Source organism: Xyrauchen texanus, chromosome 42 (assembly GCF_025860055.1).
Source record: "Xyrauchen texanus isolate HMW12.3.18 chromosome 42, RBS_HiC_50CHRs, whole genome shotgun sequence".
Lineage (NCBI taxonomy): Eukaryota > Metazoa > Chordata > Actinopteri > Cypriniformes > Catostomidae > Xyrauchen > Xyrauchen texanus.
In genome coordinates this window covers 9800931-9817698 of record NC_068317.1, presented here as the reverse complement: position 1 = coordinate 9817698, position 16768 = coordinate 9800931, and the positions used below count along the sequence as shown (strand labels likewise).

Sequence of the window (16768 nt, the reverse complement as noted above, 5' to 3'; positions counted from 1 at the left end):
AAGGATCATTTCAATAAAGTATAATGCCAGTAATATTCAAGAGTATTCAAGAGATTTGTATGAACGTAGAAGTGTTCCAAAATTTGAGAACTTTTACAATAAATGTTTGTACATGAGATTCACACACTTTTCTAATGTGAAAACATGTCAAATGGAAAAAAAGTGTTTACCACTGTGAAACATCACAATTTCTTCCTACAACACTTATTAAGCATTTGGGCACTGAAGACACAAGTTTGTTAAGTTTAAAAAGTGGAATTTTTCCCCATTCATCCATCATGTAGGTCTTCAGCAGCACAATTGTACGAGGTCTTCATTTATTAAATTTTTTTGTTATTAAAATCTTTTATTGATTCCAGTGACAGATTAAATAAACACGACAGAAAATACGGAATCAAATTATATTAACTTAAACCCTTCACTCCGTACCTCCCAACCGACACAAACACGCACCTCAGTGGTCTGATAGTAAAGTAATGACACATAAATAAACATAAAAATCAACAGAATGTTTTTAGAATAAGAATCACACACACATTTAAAATTAATTATCTCCCTCCACTGTCTCCCCCTGAGAGCCCTCCAATAAATCCAAATAACTATCCCATTTTTTATTAAATAAACCCATGTTGCCCAGCCTTCTCAATCATCCCCTCAAATGCCGCCAACCTGTCCAACTCTGTGCATCACTTCCGAAATGAGGGCACTCCAGCTGACTTCCATTCCCAAAGGATGAACTGTTTTCCGATCATGACACCAGCCAGGACCCAATTATTTATGAACCCATCCCCTATATTAATAACTGTCCCATCGCCTAGAATATAGAGTCTGGGGCAAAATTAAATTTAAATACCCAATACATCACACATAAAATTTTGAACCTTCAACCAAAATTCTTGGATCTTAACTTACCACCAAAAAACATGGGTTGTGTCCCCGTTTTCTGATTGGCATCGCCAGCAGGTGGGCGTGTTTTTGAGACCAAGTCTATACAATCTAGGGGGGTCCAATAGAATCAATGTAAAATCTTAAATTGCATCTGACTCAACCTTGCAGCTCTACATGTAGACTTTTTTAGAATCCTAGCCCACATTCCCTCCTCCAATACGAAGTTTTAGTTTTTCTCCCATAATCTCGAGAGAAGTTGAAGCTCCGTCTCCCAGACTCTGAATTAACAGGTAATAATAATACACTGATGCCTCAAGACCTTTTCCAAAGGCAGTAATCACCACTTCCAGATATCTGCCAACAATCCACTCTTACCAGCATAAAGGAAATTTATTAATATGCAATTTTGGGTTCATCCAGATGCCTGAGGCAACATTTAAATAAATGTCCGAATTAAGACACTTTTGTCCATACGGTGTGCAAATGCAAGATAACAAGGTGTGACATAACTTCTCCAGTTAGTTTAATAGAAAGGCTTTGCAATGGCAAAATAGGGATAATAACATCCTGTTCAATACAAAACCAGGGAGGGGCTCTCTCAGGTGAAAGCGACCAATGAGCCAAATGTCTGAAACTGAATGCGTAATAAAACAAAATCTTGTGCAGGCCTAGCCCACCTTTGTCAATCGGCCTATGTAACTTATTGAAATGTAATTTGGGAGGTTTACCATTCCAAATTAAGGACTTCACTCTTCTATCAAATTGCTTGAAATAAGAGAGGGGGACATCTAAAGGGAGAGACTGTAGCACGTAGAATATTGGAATACAATTTTAATAACATTAACCTTCCAATAGATCATAGATAAATGTAATGAAGCCACCTGCTCACATTGCTCAAAAACCTTTTTATTAAGGGGTCAAAATTAACTCTAACTAAATCACACAAATTTGCTGGGAATAAAATACCCAAATACTTAATGCCCTGTTTAGGCCACTGGAAGGCACCCAGCTTTTCAGCCGTTACTGGGCAGAACGCTGTCAGAGCCAAAGCTTCAGATTTAGGCTAATTGACTCTGTATCCCAGGATTTAGAAAAGGAATCAATAATTCTATGGAGGCAAGGCATAGATCTAGTGGTGTCGGAGATGACTAATAAAATATCATCTGTGTAAAGCAAAAGCTTATCCGCCATATGTCCCACCACCACCTCTGTAAAATCATCCTCCTTTGTTATCGTGGCTGCTAATTGTTCCAGGGCAAGACAGAACAATAATGGGGAAAGAGGGTAACCCTGCCAGGTGCCCCTGTTCAGAGTAAAATAACAGAAATTAATCAATTTGTTTGTACCGCCGCTATCGGGTGTCTATAAAGTAACTTAATCCTGTTTATTTTCAAAATCTTAAAAAGATGATCACATTCCACCATATCAAATGCCTTTTTGGCATCAAGTGAGATAGCAGCGACCGGAGTCTGATCATTTGCCACTGACAGCATGATATTTATGAGACACCTGATGTTATCAGAAGAGCTGTGGCCCCAAATAATTCCCACCTGATCTATATGTATAAAATATATCATAACTTTACTTAATCAGATAGCCAACATTTTTGACAATATTTTTAAATCTAGCTGGATCAGGGAAATTGGACGGTAACTCTTACACTCACTTGGATCTTTGTCCTTTTTTAAGAATCAGACTGAGCTTGTGTCATGGTTGGCGGAAGCTTTCCATTCTTTAATGCTTCTGAATAACTTCTAACAAAAGTGGAGCCAGTTTTGTAGCATAAGATCTAAAAAAATTCAGCAGCAAAGCCATCTGGCACCAGAGCCTTGCCTGTAGACAAGAGCTTAATTACCTTGCCAATCTCCTCCAATGTTATCTCAGAATCAAGATCATTTTTTTGCTCTGTCATCAGTTTAGGGAGTTGGTTCCTCAGAGTATCTAATATCTTCATCAGTAGACGAAGATGTGGAACTATAGAGATCAAGATAGAATTATTTAAAAGCAGTATTAATATCAATGGCCAAGGAAAATATTTCACCACCAACAGATTTCTAGATTCTAGATACTTTATATATCTAGCCAAAAGCTTCTCTACCTTGTCCTCCGACTCAAAGAATGACTGTCTTGCCCTGAATAGCCAAAATTCCAGCATCCTTGACAAAATAGTATTATATCTGTATTTCAATTAAATAAATTCTCTGAGGCCATCAGAAGACATTCGGCACTTAAGCTCTGCCTCAGCATCTTTAATATTCCCTTCCAGTTCCACAAGTTCTTGTGATTACATTTTTTTGGTGGAATTCAGGATTTTTTAAAAGGGATACATTCAAATACAAACTATATGATTTATTTTTCTACGTATGTGGCAACACCTCTAAATTCACCAGGGCGTGATCTGAGACTAAGATGTTTCCAATTGAGCAATCAACAACAGATGAAATGAGGAACTTGGATATATATTAAAAAAAATCTATTCTTGAATAAATCTTATGGACTGATGAAAAAGAATTATAGTCCACAAAGATGAGTTTAAAACTCTCCAAATATCTGTAAGACCAAGATATGTACACATCCTGTGAACTCTAGGGGGCTTGCACACATTTGTGTCAATATGATTAAGGACTGAGTCTATCAAAAGATTAAAGTCTCCTCCCAATATTATATCATGAGGGTGTCAGCGGCTTGCAACATTCCTTCAAGATCTATAAAGAAGCCCTGATCATCAGAATTAGGTGCGTAAATATTAGCCAAAATCAACCTTATCCCCTGAATTTCTGCTAAAACAATAATGACTCTCCTTAATTTATCATTAATCTGTTTGAGACATTTTAATTTAGATGTATTACTTATCAACGTAATGACTCCCCTGCTCTTACTTGAACCAGCACTAAAGAAAACATGCCCACACCATATCTTCCCAAATCTTTTAGCTTCCTGCAGGGAAATATGCGTTTCTTGAAGAAACACAATATCATATTTCTTATGTTTAAGAAAAGAAAAAACCTTCCTTTTTATGGCATGCCCTAACCTATTAATATGCCATGTGGAGAGAGACAATCCACTCATATTAACATTTGACATTTTGACATATTAGAAAAAATATAAAAAATAGAACTATAAAGACCACATTCCAACATTGGTGCAAAAAACAACCTCCAAACTAGAAAATGCTGTGGTTCTTCCAAGAAAGTCTTCCTTTACACCTCGCCTCATGTATCACAAGATCTTTATAAGATGATCTCAAAAATTTGGCCAGAATTGATCGGGGCCCGTCTCCCTCTGCGGATTTCTGAGCCGTGACTCTGTGAGATCACTCAATTTCCAGCTTTTGGTCTGTTATGTCGAGCAGACTCGGGAAGAGCTCGTCTAGGAATTTCACCTCATCTCTGCCTTCTTCGTACTCTGGAATTCCAACAATTCAGACATTGTTTCGGCGTTTACGATTCTCAAGGTCTTCTAACTTTTTTCACTAGCGGATTAGCAGCTAATTCCCTCTCCAATTCTTATATACTACGACATAATTGCCTCATCTGTTTAACATCTCCTGTTTCACATTGCCTTATTTTAACTCGTCAATTTGTTATTAGCCTTAAATTGCCCCCGTCTCAACCTTTTTGGGGCGTGTTGCAATCATCTGATTTGATATTACCGTAAATAAAAAAATGCAATGAAATTCAAAAGGTAAAACATCATATGTGTAGTTGTAATGTTTACAATTTAGCAAAGGGTGAATATAATTTAGAAATTACTACCTATTTAATTAGCATTTTTTTCATACTGTCCCAACTTCTTTGGAAATGGGGTTGTAAGTTGTGAACAAGAATTTGAAAATAAACTAATGGTAAATGTATAATGTTAAAAGAAAATGGAACTTACATATTGCATCTTTACATCTTTTATCATGATCCTCACAAACTACCTACTGAAAAGATAATACCTGTAAATATATGCATCTAATTCATAAAACATGTCAAATGTAATTCTTCTTGCAAAGTAAATACACTGGTTTGTTTTTGCAGAATGTCAAGTCAAATCAGAAGAAAACTGCTTTGCCATAATGGATGATGTGAACGCTGTTACGGTTTCTTCAGCTCCATCCAGTCCAGTATCAGCATTGACTTTTAAAGATGATCCATGTTAAAAGAGATTGGATGAGAATGGAAAAATGGGTTTGGTCTCACCTTGTCAAATAATCTAACATGGACATTTTCATCCTAAACGGACTCTCGGGAGAAGTCTGTATATATGAAGACTCCAACCTCTGTAGTTTGCAAGGTAGTATTGAGTGAGACAAAGAACTTCCATGTCAAGAAGAATCCACATCAATGCATTCAGTGTGTTTTAGTCAAACTAAGAACCACACAACACAATGTTTTGTTCACATCGTGGAAAAGCCAGTATTTTCAGTGTTAGCAAAGTTTCTGTGAAGCTGGAGACCTTATTTATTGTTTGATTCTTATGGAAAACAATCACCATCATTACTCTGAGAACTATCCAGTGAGGAGGCCTCAAACTTGACTAGCATGCTCACTTTGAGAATTTGTAGAGATATACATAAACTACAGCCAATTACAAGATCTTCTGGAGAGAAAGTCTTAACCGTTGACCTACTCTGAGAAGAGCTTCTATCATGGAGGGCACCTTAAACTACAGCAGATCTTTCCAGCAGGTGATATTATTTTAAATAAGCATTCAGCCATGATATAATAGAAAACTTTAGATTTAAAGTTAGTTAAAAGCAGGTATAGATGAAATGTGTTTAGGGTGATATGTGCAATTTGTTAAATGTTTAAATACTTTCCCAGATCCCAGCTTAAAAAACAGAGAAACAATAAAGTGCAAATATTGTGGCGCTTTGGTCCTGTCAAAAAAATTAAACAGCATTATTGGCTCAACCAATGGCTTGAATATACGCAGCACTATCTGTTTGTCGACCAATGACAAAGCCAATCTTTTGAAAAAAAAAATGTTTTGCTGTTCTTTTTGATGCCACTAGTAGCGCACAGAAATTGCACACTTCACCTTATATTAACTTCTATTTTGGCTAACTTGATTATGATCTCAGCTGTTTAACACATTGTACCAAGATTAAATCTATTCCACAAATTTTAGCACAGCCTGCTTACAAGGATGCAAATCTATCACCACCAATTCTTAATGAATTTCATTACTGTTGTTTTATTGTATTACTTTGACCATGCACCAAAGTTGTTGTATACATGACAACTTATAATACATTTTAATTAAATTAAGAATAGCTTCTAATGTTCAGTCCAAAGGTATTTAGTTACAAATTAAAGAGTTTCCCCACTTACTGTCTGAAGATAATAGTAATAAGTAAGCATTGTTTTTTTTTTCTCTCTCACTGAAGTTAATGCCAAAGAGATGCACAAGACTAACCACCGTGTCCAAGTAAAACTTGTTAGTGGTGTTTGCTAAGGAAGTCATCTCTTACTATTGCTCACACTTAGGGTTCTGAATTTGCACAAACCCTTAACCCCAAGTATTAAGCTTTGGCATTGAACTCATCACACACTGTTTGTGCTACGGACATGCATGATACTTCAAATAGTGCTTGATGAAGAGAGATGTTCGATTACCTTTCTATCAATTACAGTTTCACCTGGTGGAAGATAAAATGGGTGACAAAAAAATCCCTACAGTGAAAGAGGGACTCAAGCCATATCAAGGGGCCAGGTATTGACAGTAATAATTGTAGGCCATTAATAATAATGGCCTACCATTGATGAGTCTTTACTGCCAGTACATTTTCTGCTTGTCAAAATAACATGAAAGAGAGGTAAACAAGCATAAAATAATCCTGGACTAAAAAACTCCAAGCAGTGATTGAAAAATGACAAACAAATCTATCAAATTATCTCACAATTACTTCTCTTTATTATATCTTTATTGCTTGAATATTTTTGATGCAGAACAGCTTACATTTCTGATTCTGAAGCACTCAAAGAACAATAGTAGTGTACCAAAAAATGTTCTGGTGATTCTGGTTCCATTTATGTCCAGTAGAATTATTTTTGGGGATGTAGCAGCGAAACAAATCTCCCTTGTACATCAGTCATCATGTCAAACAGTGACAGGTCTCCATTATTTCTTAGAGACAGGGAGGATAAAAAACGAAGGGAAAACGGAGAACGAATCTTGTAGAAAAACCATGAGAGGAATGTGGATTTGATAACTCCACCCTGTTCATTTGAATTCACAGTCAAGTGCTAAAAAGTATTGATTTATGGTTCACTAATTCAAAATCAAAGATGGAGAGAATTATTTTTTTCAACTTAGGAAAATTATAATTTTGAAAAAGCCTTTTTGTTAGAACCCTGAGAGAGAGACAGAGTGGGGCACCAGTGGGGCAAAACAATAAAATAATCAATAACTGAATGAACAACATAAAAAGGTTATCATGCAATACTACCCTACAGATTCACCCATAGTAGAATAACACAGTGAATTTCACAGTTGTATACACAAAAAACATATAAATGAAAACAACTTGTATCTCTCTGTCAAACAGTCATTAATCAATCAAAATAATAATATAAAGACAACTGAAACAGACAACACATTCTATCAAATTCACACAAAGTTCTACGTAAAGCTTTTGGATCAAAAGTGATTTTTCTTATCGAAGACCCAGATCAAAGCTGGGATGCTAAGTAATGAATTTCAATCATTTTTTATGCAGCATATTTGTGTTAATACATGGCTTCTCCACATTTACTTCTTCACCAACACTGGGTCATAATAAATACATTAAAAACAGTCCATAAGCATTTTTACCAAGAAACCAACCACTTCTGCACACAACCAACACAAAACACACTCACATGAACCCAGGAAAAGTCATCAAGACAAGCAGAAGTCACAGAATACACAGATTGAGAAAGTGATTGCAATTGCATTCAAGTTCATCCAATACTACAAGTCTCATGCCTGAGCATGAGATGCTGGATTAACACCACTAGGGGACACACACATCCTGATCTTGAGACGATACAAACACATCCAATAAGGGAAGTGCTCTCTCACTGTCCCCAGTAAAGGAAACCACTATTGCTTCAATATTCCATTTCAATGACGTCATACACCAGTGGCGTGCTGATCGACAGTCATCCATTTGGTAGACAGCTGCTCCAGGAAATCAAAAGTCTTGTATTTGAAGATGCTTACCAGTCCATGTGATTTCAAACAGTCTCCATGCCTATTGAGGTTTGCTTTGTTTGTGTCTGAGGTTTCTTTACAACACAAGTTCATAAAACTGAGAGGCCAAAGAGACTTCAAAGGCTACAAAAGAATGTAGGATTGACATGGTGTCCTCCTAGTTGAGGAGCTCTGCAGGGAGACACTTCCCAGCAGTAGGCAGCAGGGCGACAGGGTTCAAGTACATCATGAATTCTAGCTCATAAGCCTGGCCGAAATTGAGACACCTGCCTGAAGCTCAGAAGATAGGAGTAAGGCTTAAAAAGTTAGATTTTGGAAGACGGTAACCCTGGACACAGGAACACGTTTCAGTTTTTTTCTCAAGAACATTCTATTCATAATTGTGGGCTATTTACTTGTGTTTGATTTTTATTCTTGTTTTTACATAGTTGAAACTGGGCTTGAATGAAAGCAATCCATGAGCCCTTTAATTAAAAACATTGCCGTTTCCTTGTTAAAAACGTCCATCCTTTGTCCCAAATGCTAACGCCAACTATGGATATTGGACAAAATCACCTTTTTGGGCAAACATTGCCCATATATTTTGTGTGAAGGCTTTTGAACACCTTCCAGAGTTTGACAATCTGAACTTTGCTTGGCTGTCCCCAAAAAACTATATGACATTGCACTCATAACAGCAGAGCTCATTATCGCGATAAAACAATAACTCTGGAAGTCTTTGTCGTTGAAGGAATAACTAAAAAGGGGAAAGTACAGACAAAGAAAGGAGGACGAAAAGTCACAGAGAAGCCCTTTGATGAACAAATCGTCTTTCCAGTTGTGCACTTGGGTTCAAGCCTCTCAGTAGAAATGTCCTCTTGTTAATCTCAGCCTTTGCTGGATAATGGTATAAACCTGCTACTTAAAGGACAGTTTTTGCTGTCGCTGAACTATACAATATGTTATAGTAATTTGATCATATATTGCTTAAAGTAGTTCTCTCAAGATGAAAAAAACAAATCATAATAATCATTGTAAAACACTATAAAAATCAACTATAGATCAATATAAATGCTGATAAAGATATAGCAAAAAAGTAGAAAGGCACTTGGAATCAGTCATTGATTCTCTTTTCATTGCAATGTCCTTTTGTTATATGGCACTGCTTTTTGTTGCAGCACAATGTTTCACCACAAAGGAGAGGATGAGTCCCTCTTCACTCCACACCAAGAAGTGGTGGCTCGGAGATGGGCAAAATGTGCTCAGTAGTGGGCTTGGTGTGGATCACCAGTGAACCTTCGAGGAATCCATCTGATGGCTCTACATCAGATGATGTGGGTGAATTCGAGGCTTGTTCTTCTGCTGGAGGATTTTTGGGAGTCTCTATAGCTGGTGCAGTTTCGGTCTCCTCATTCAGGGAGGTTGGTGTAAACTCCACCATCTCCTTCACCTTGTCAGCTGGTGCATAATCCTCCTCTTTCTTCCGGGGGGTTGGTTCCACTTTCACAGTCTCTGTTAGTTCACTTTCATTCTCAGAAGGTGGATTGGTGCTGGTGGGTGTGCACTCGCCTTCACTGGCAGAGCGACCGCTGAAGCCATCTTCGTCTGCTCCACCGGTGACCCCACACAACCCTTCGCCATCAGCTTCACGTGGTTTCTGGTGTATTCGCTGGTGCCGGACAAGACTGTGCTTCAGGGTGAAGGTGCGCTCACATGTCTGACACTTGTAAGGCCTCTCACCTGATACAAACATGCCAGGAACATAATAAGAAACATTTAGTTCATCAAAGAACAGCTACTTGAAGTACTCCAAGTACTGACTGACCTAAAACGTTCAGTATTGAAATGTGTTCATTACCTGTGTGAGAACGTGTGTGTCTGGTGAGGTCTTGAAGGCTCCAGAAACGTTTGTTACATATATTGCACACCTTTTTCCTCTTGTCCGGCTTGCTGCCAAGTTCCTCTGCCTCTCCCTCAACACTCTTTGGTTCTGTTGCAGCTCCCTCTTCATCACTCCGCTCCTCTTTATCCTCTTCAGAATCACTATCCACCACACTGCCCATTCCCTCGTTCTGTGCTGTGCCCTTCCTTAAGCATTTCTCCTCCTCTTCTTCAACCTCTTTCTTAGTTTCACAAGGTACTACTGGTACTACTGGATCATCTGTTTTAGGAGGTATATTAGTTGAGTCCAATGCTACGTCCAGCAGGTGAACTTTCTCATGTCTGGTCAAGGTGGCAGCATAGCGGAAGCTCTTGTTGCAACTTTTACAGGTGAACTTGGACTCTTCCTGAGGGTTTGCTTTGTCAGACACATCTCCATCTGCTACAGGTGAAGAATGTGGTTGTTCATTCTCAGCAGACTTGAAGTCCACTGGCTTAAATGAAGAGTTGAAATCAAGGGACGTATTGCTAAGGGAATCGTCATCCTGTTTTTCTGGGTCACTGTGCTTCAAAGACTTAAGCGCTGCTGAGTCAACCTCCTCTTTGTGAGGAAGAGGCTCCATTACAGCTGCTTCTGTCGGCTTAGCTGGTGAGGGTTTCTCAGCATCAGATGCAACAGGCTTCTCTGGGTCGATCCTTGTGAGATCCATTGCTTCACCCATGGGAAGCTCAGTCTCAGATGTGCTCTCTAAAATACACATTGACACATTACAAATTTGCAAGCTACCATTTAATCTCTAAAAATAACTGTGTCAGAAAAAATCTTCAAGAATTTATTAAATATTGAATGTGACAGTGTATAAAGCAAATTTCTTTTCATTTTATAATTCAAAGCTCCCCCATTTTATGCTAAACAAATAAAATAAACAAGTAAAAAGTTTACCAATTAGATTACATTATGTTTAAGTCTCCTTTCATATCAAAATCTATTTCTGTTTGAAATATATAAACAATTTAATGTTTTTAGTATATATTCGTGTTCATACCTGCACTCTCTGGTGAGCCCTCATCACCTTCCTTAAGCTTAGGCATGACACCATTGCGCCTAAGCACTCGGTTGGAAACACCATGTTTGCGTAAAAGATGCCGCTCACAGTTGGACTTGGTCGAGAAGTAGGCATCACACTGGGGACAAGGATATGGCTTCTGACCTGTAAGAATTCAGAATTTATTTTAATAATAATTACCCACTTGCTGCAATAGGTAACACAGCAACACCAAAAAAGCTATAGTGATGTAGTCACTATATAGTGAAAACTGTACATTCAAGACTACCTGTGTGTGTTAACATGTGGCGCTGGAGCGAGCTGGCCCAAGGAAAGACTCTAGGACAGAAGGGACAGGTCATCTTTTGTACAGAATTTGAGTATGCATTCTTCTTCCCTTTGGACTGTTGGGGTTTAGCGCGTTTCTCATCTTTCATCTCTTTCTTGTCACTAGCACTTTGCTGCTGTCCCCCTTTTCTTGCTTGCTCAATTGAGTTGGTCTGAAGATAAGCACTGAACTTGTTGGCATCAGTGGTTGACAACATCCTCTCAACACTCGCAAACTCCCCACTGGATTCCAAATCGATATTTGGCTCTGTTGCATTCATCACAGGTTTCCCTTTCGGTGTGCTGCTGTTAGGCCTTTTCCTGGACCTCTTCTTGGAGCTGTCCAAGTGGAGCTCATCTGTCATGGAATCTGGTGATTCTTGCCTGCCAACTGTATCAGAATCAGGCTGAAGGCTATTAGTTTTCTCCCGTTTAAGAAGGTCAGGGGCTCCAGAAACAGAGGAGATGATCTGAGCTATGGATGCTAATGGCGGAAGCTCCTTCACAGCAGTAGAGCAGGGTTTAGGAAGCAGGGGCTTTAGACGCAAGGCTCTTCCTGAAGTATTAGTGCTACCTGTAAGGGAGGTCAAGACCACAGGGAGCTGGCATCGGCCAATCTGTTGGGACTTTTCATCAACGGGTCTATCAACCTGAAGAGCCTGTGCAAGTATGCTAATGGATGACTGTTCTTTCTTAATCTCTTTTGGCAATGTAGCATCTTGTTTAAGCTTCTTTGTGGGATTCTTAGGAATAGAGAGATCAATGGGTTCCATTGATGAGCCATAAGAGGCAGGTTCAATTTTGATTCCAGGGGATCCGCTCACACTTCCAGCACTGCTACCTCCACGACTTTTGTTAGAGAAGTCCAGGGGTTGATTCATATCTGCACCATAGAAGCTGAGGTCCTCCACTTTGATAGACTGCACCAAAGTGCTAGGAGAAATCCCATTGAGAGGAGATGCAATTGGGCTATTTTGGGTTGATGCAGCTACTAGGGTGATGTGCTGTTTAATATCCTGTTCTTGGACCTCTGGATGTTGTTTTAGAAGATGATGTATACAATTACGCTTAGCGAAGAAGGCTGCTCCACAGCACTTGCACTCAAATGGCTTTCGTTGGCAGCCATTGTGGGTGCGCAAGTGAATCTGTAGAGCCCGGAAGGTCTTTAGGTCCTTCCCACAAAAGCAACAGATATTTTCTTTAGTCCCAGCCTGCTCCAGAATGTCTGCTGTGGATGAGGTAACATACTTAATATTTTTCTCAATTTCCTTGCGGTTGTTTTTCATGTGCTTCTTGCGAAGGTGACGCTCACAGTTAGCCTTGACAGTGAATGGGTAATGACAAAGTTGGCAGATATAGGGCCGCTCACCGCTATGTGTTCTGAAATGACGAATCAGCGTTGCCTTGTCTGGTGCAACATAGTCACAGATGTTACATTGGTGGGGTAGGATGCCCATATGATAACGCATATGTGCCTGCAGCACACCAGAGAACGCAAAGACCTGGTCACAAAATCGGCAAGGGTACGAGCCTTTTTGAGAGGTTCCCTTCTTTCCAGTGTTCTCTTCCAACTTGCCAATTTCCTGCTTGATATGCTTTTCATCTCTGTCCATCGGGGTATGGGCATCTCCCATGCACTCAGCTTCCATTTGTATCCTCTCTGTGGAAGAGGGTGCAGAAGATGAGGAGAGCTCCCTGGCAGTCTTGAGAGGATGGCTGGCTGGAGGTGGGAGGCTGGGGCTGATGCAGCCCAGTGAAGCTTGCTGGATGTTCAGTAGGGGTGGAGGGGTTGATGCTACCATACTGGTTCTGGGAGCCACCAAAGGCTTTGGCTTGAGTGGAGGCATCTGTTTGTTGCCTGACTGCACAGCACTGCAAGGTGCCTTCGATAAGGCTGGAAGAGTGATTTGGTTTGGTGCAGCTGAAGCTACTTTGAGTATTTGTTGTATATCTGAAAGCTCCATACTGGATTCACCACAAACAGGCTTCACCACCATACCACCATCTGGCTGCACCAGAAAACCAGTCTGGAAGGGCTGAAGGGACAGTAGTTTGAGAGCCTGCTTATGGGACAGACCTTGAAGAGTTGCTGGATCCACAAGAGACAGGTTAACCCCTCCAACAAGGCCAGCCTCCTGAGGTACGGTGGACTGGATAGCATCCACGTGGATAACCCGGATGCTGTCTAGTTCGGCCTGTCGAGCATCATCTTCAGAGGGGGATGGCTTGACCTGAGTGATATGCTGCAAGCCCAGGGAATCCATGAAGCTGCTTTTCTCAGGAGTGGGAACCTCATCTTTGATAACTAAGGGTGAAGTTGAAGTCTCATGAGAAGCTTTGTGCAGGTCCAGAGCTGAGCTAAGAGGGAACGCTTTGTCACAGGTGTCACATACAAAACGATGGAATTTGCCAGTGCATCGGCGAAGGTTCGTTTCACACCAACTCTGTGGATTTAAATAAAACTGTAATGTACACAAAACTCTATGAACTTTCAGGCTAGATATAAACATGCTACATACTGTGTGGATTCGGTTGCTTACCTGTGCAATTTGAGGGAACTTGTGGCATGAAAAGTCAATAAAAACCAGATCATTAAAACCAAGAGGGATGGAGGGGTTGTTCTGGATAAAGGGTTGCCCATTGAGGTCTGTGGGCAGCTGCTTGTGGGTAGCTGCATTGTGGCGAAGCAAACCACGGTGTGTCCGGAATGAGATGCAGCACAAATCACATCTAGAAATAAAAACTCTAATGTAAAACACTGCACCACACACATTGTTACAACACTTAAAATGCATGTTCATTTGCATTGAATCATACTCAATAGCAAACTGACATTAAATTATATTTTAGATGCATTACAAAGAAACTTCAATGTGCTGTGGAGATGCATGGATATCAGATATCCCCACTGGGAAAAATATATCTTGAGGTTCCTGAGTGAGTTAATGAAGAGTTGAAAGTGGACGACAACCACACCCTAGCCTACAACAGCTCTCTTTCTGTGTATGTTGGGTGCTACAAAGACAGCTGGCTAATGTCTGTGACCCTGTGCTTGGGTCTTATCGCATGCCTTGCCCCTGATCATGATGACAACGTGCCCATAGGGACTGTAAGCTGCTTTTATCTCAGCACACATACACAATACCGGGCAAGGGACAACACTGCGGTGCATCCACCCCATATCAGTATCAGAGTGTGTCTGAGACACATATTGTGCTAAAGCGATAACAGGTTGAGGAGCATTGCTTGGGAATGGTTTTATAATATATATTTTTTATTTATTTATTTTATTTAACTGTCTGTTATGAAGAGCACTCAAGCGCCATTACTTTTAATTAAACTAAGCACTTACTATTGCCTTTCCAGGATACTGTTGTTGTTATTAGCTATTTCACAATGGCTTATATATATATATATAGGAGTGTCAGTCTTACTTGGATGTGGTGAGTTTGGGTGAGACAGACAACAAGTCTGTATCTTAAAAAGCATCCTTATTTCTGTGTGTATGCATGTGTATTTTGCTTTAAAAACTGTTCACAGTGGAACCCAATTCACAGCAGTGTAGATCCTATTAACTAGCACTCTTAGCTCTTGTGATTACGCAGGATTAGTGCTAAATTTGCAGCACTTCCATACAACAATAACGCTGCTCTTAAACTCAATCAGCCAAGACCTGCCAACTTCTTTCACCTAGAGCCATCGTATGTAGCTGTCCATTAACTAGAGTCAGAGGAGCTAACTGTCGGTTGTGTGGCTTAGGAGGGATAGTCTGCAGACGTATATCTCCAAGGATACAGCTACCACCCCACATGCATTTATGCATGAACACTGAGGTACCAAAATGTCCTGTAGAATGCATCTTGCAGAAGTCTCCTTCTGTGTCCAATTAAATTCCCCAAAACCACCTCTGTGGTCCCTCCCCTCCATTTTCTTCCCCCTTTCCTCTACTTGCCACTGCCTTGCCCTAAGTCTGGGGGCCGCATGATGGGGAGAAAGGAAGAACCTCTTAGGCCTCTCATGACTGGGAGAGGACATGCAGACAGAATTATATTAGTGTAGATATTATTATTCTCAGTAATGCAAATAAAGTTGTCTAGTCAAAAATATTTATAAAACCAGTATTTCAAAATGCAAAACCAAATATTGCTTCATTATGGTCTAAAACTCTAGAGGGGCAACCAATCAAACATGTCAAAATGTATAAAAAATTATGTGTGCAGATGTACGGTAGTGCATGAAGCCGAAAGTTTAGCAAAGATGAACGAGTCAAGCAAAACAAACTTTATACATGTAGCACAGTGAAACAGAAATGCTTTGCATAGTTAGTCAGCAAGAGGAGGTGTCTACTGTCTATTCGGATGTGTTAAATTATGACTGTTCCAGCACAAAGCATGCCACTATATCTCCCAGCAACTGCAGTATTCATCCTAAAGCCCCAGCTACTGGCATCCCCCTGCAATACAACTCCCACCTCAAACAATGAGACAACATTCCTGTCTGAGCAGAATTGACAGCTATAATATACTGAGCAAAAAGGATAGGCTAGAACTAAGTCCTATTACCAAACCTTCAGTAGTTCTTTATTACCAGGCCTGTCAGTTTCATGCATTAAAATCATGCCTCTTTACAAATCTCAAATACTGGATACATGGGGGTTATGCGTTTTACATAATCACATTATCTTTGGAAGTAACGATCTGCTTTTTTTAATTTACAACATAATACCATACGATATGAGTTCAACATTCAAAGTAATAAGCATTACTATTCAGTTTATTTACGGAGTAATTCATATTTCAACATTACCAGTAACGTAGGTCTACGCAGCAACTGACATTTTATGTTCCCATTAAAATGAAAAATTGGTCAACACTGCAAGCTGCGCGATTTGTACAATATATGACAGTGCATGCAACCTATTTCGGTAGAACGTTTGGCAATAGAAAAAAAAAACCTTTAAATAATAATAATAAAAACTAAGGTAATTAGCCATCTTTTTTTGTGTAATAAGGTAGCATGTTACTTTCAACAACACTGATTGTATTTATGTGCTCCTGAGAGTGAATGTATGCATTTATACCTCGGTGTAGTGTCAGGATGCATCTCCATGTGGACGTCAAGGTCATTTTTGGAGGTGAGGGTCTTGAAGCAGATAGGGCAGGTCAGCGCTTCCTCCTGCTCTCTGTTCAAACCTTTCTCATCTGCCCCACTATCTTCCAGGCCCTGTGGCACACAGATCACCATCAGCTACATGTCGCCCACTTAGAGAGCATCGTACTGGGGCAGAAGTGGCACTGGCCAAGACTGTGGAGTTTAAACCTACCTTTTTGCTAGATGGCTCATCGGTCCGCTCACTGTCCTCGTCCTGGCTTAGTTTGCGTTTGGTGACGGAGGAGCATCTTCGCTTGGATGGAGACAGGATTGGACTGCTGGGCGTGGAGTCCTTTTCGTGGATCTTCACGTGT

At 39.9% G+C, this 16768-nt stretch overlaps 2 protein-coding genes across 4 annotated transcripts in view; one reads left to right on the top strand and one right to left on the bottom strand.

Annotated features, from left to right (window-relative positions):
- The window catches only part of LOC127635304 (zinc finger protein 585A-like), a 27910-nt gene extending 11284 nt beyond the window's left edge, over positions 1-16626 (top strand). The window contains exons 12-13 of one of the 2 annotated variants that reach the window (XR_007969461.1): positions 4911-5560; positions 16524-16626. Coding sequence is in view for 1 of the 2 variants with exons in the window: in XM_052115231.1 (XP_051971191.1) it covers positions 4911-5032 (122 nt within the window). In the remaining variant the exon portion in view is untranslated. Of the gene's footprint in view, positions 1-4910; positions 6630-16523 lie in introns of those variants that run through there. The other variant, XM_052115231.1, reaches the window with a different exon arrangement.
- LOC127635302 (ras-responsive element-binding protein 1-like) overlaps positions 6745-16768 on the bottom strand; it is a 58865-nt gene continuing 48841 nt past the window's right edge. Inside the window, exons 6-12 of one of the 2 annotated variants that reach the window (XM_052115226.1) lie at positions 16627-16768; positions 16384-16526; positions 13844-14033; positions 11266-13747; positions 10977-11141; positions 9908-10678; positions 6745-9789 (exon numbers count right to left, since the gene is read on the bottom strand). In XM_052115226.1, the coding sequence (XP_051971186.1) occupies positions 9266-9789; positions 9908-10678; positions 10977-11141; positions 11266-13747; positions 13844-14033; positions 16384-16526; positions 16627-16768 (4417 nt within the window). In that variant the 3' untranslated portion in view covers positions 6745-9265. The remainder of the gene's footprint in view (positions 9790-9907; positions 10679-10976; positions 11142-11265; positions 13748-13843; positions 14034-16383; positions 16527-16626) is intronic. The other variant, XM_052115227.1, reaches the window with a different exon arrangement.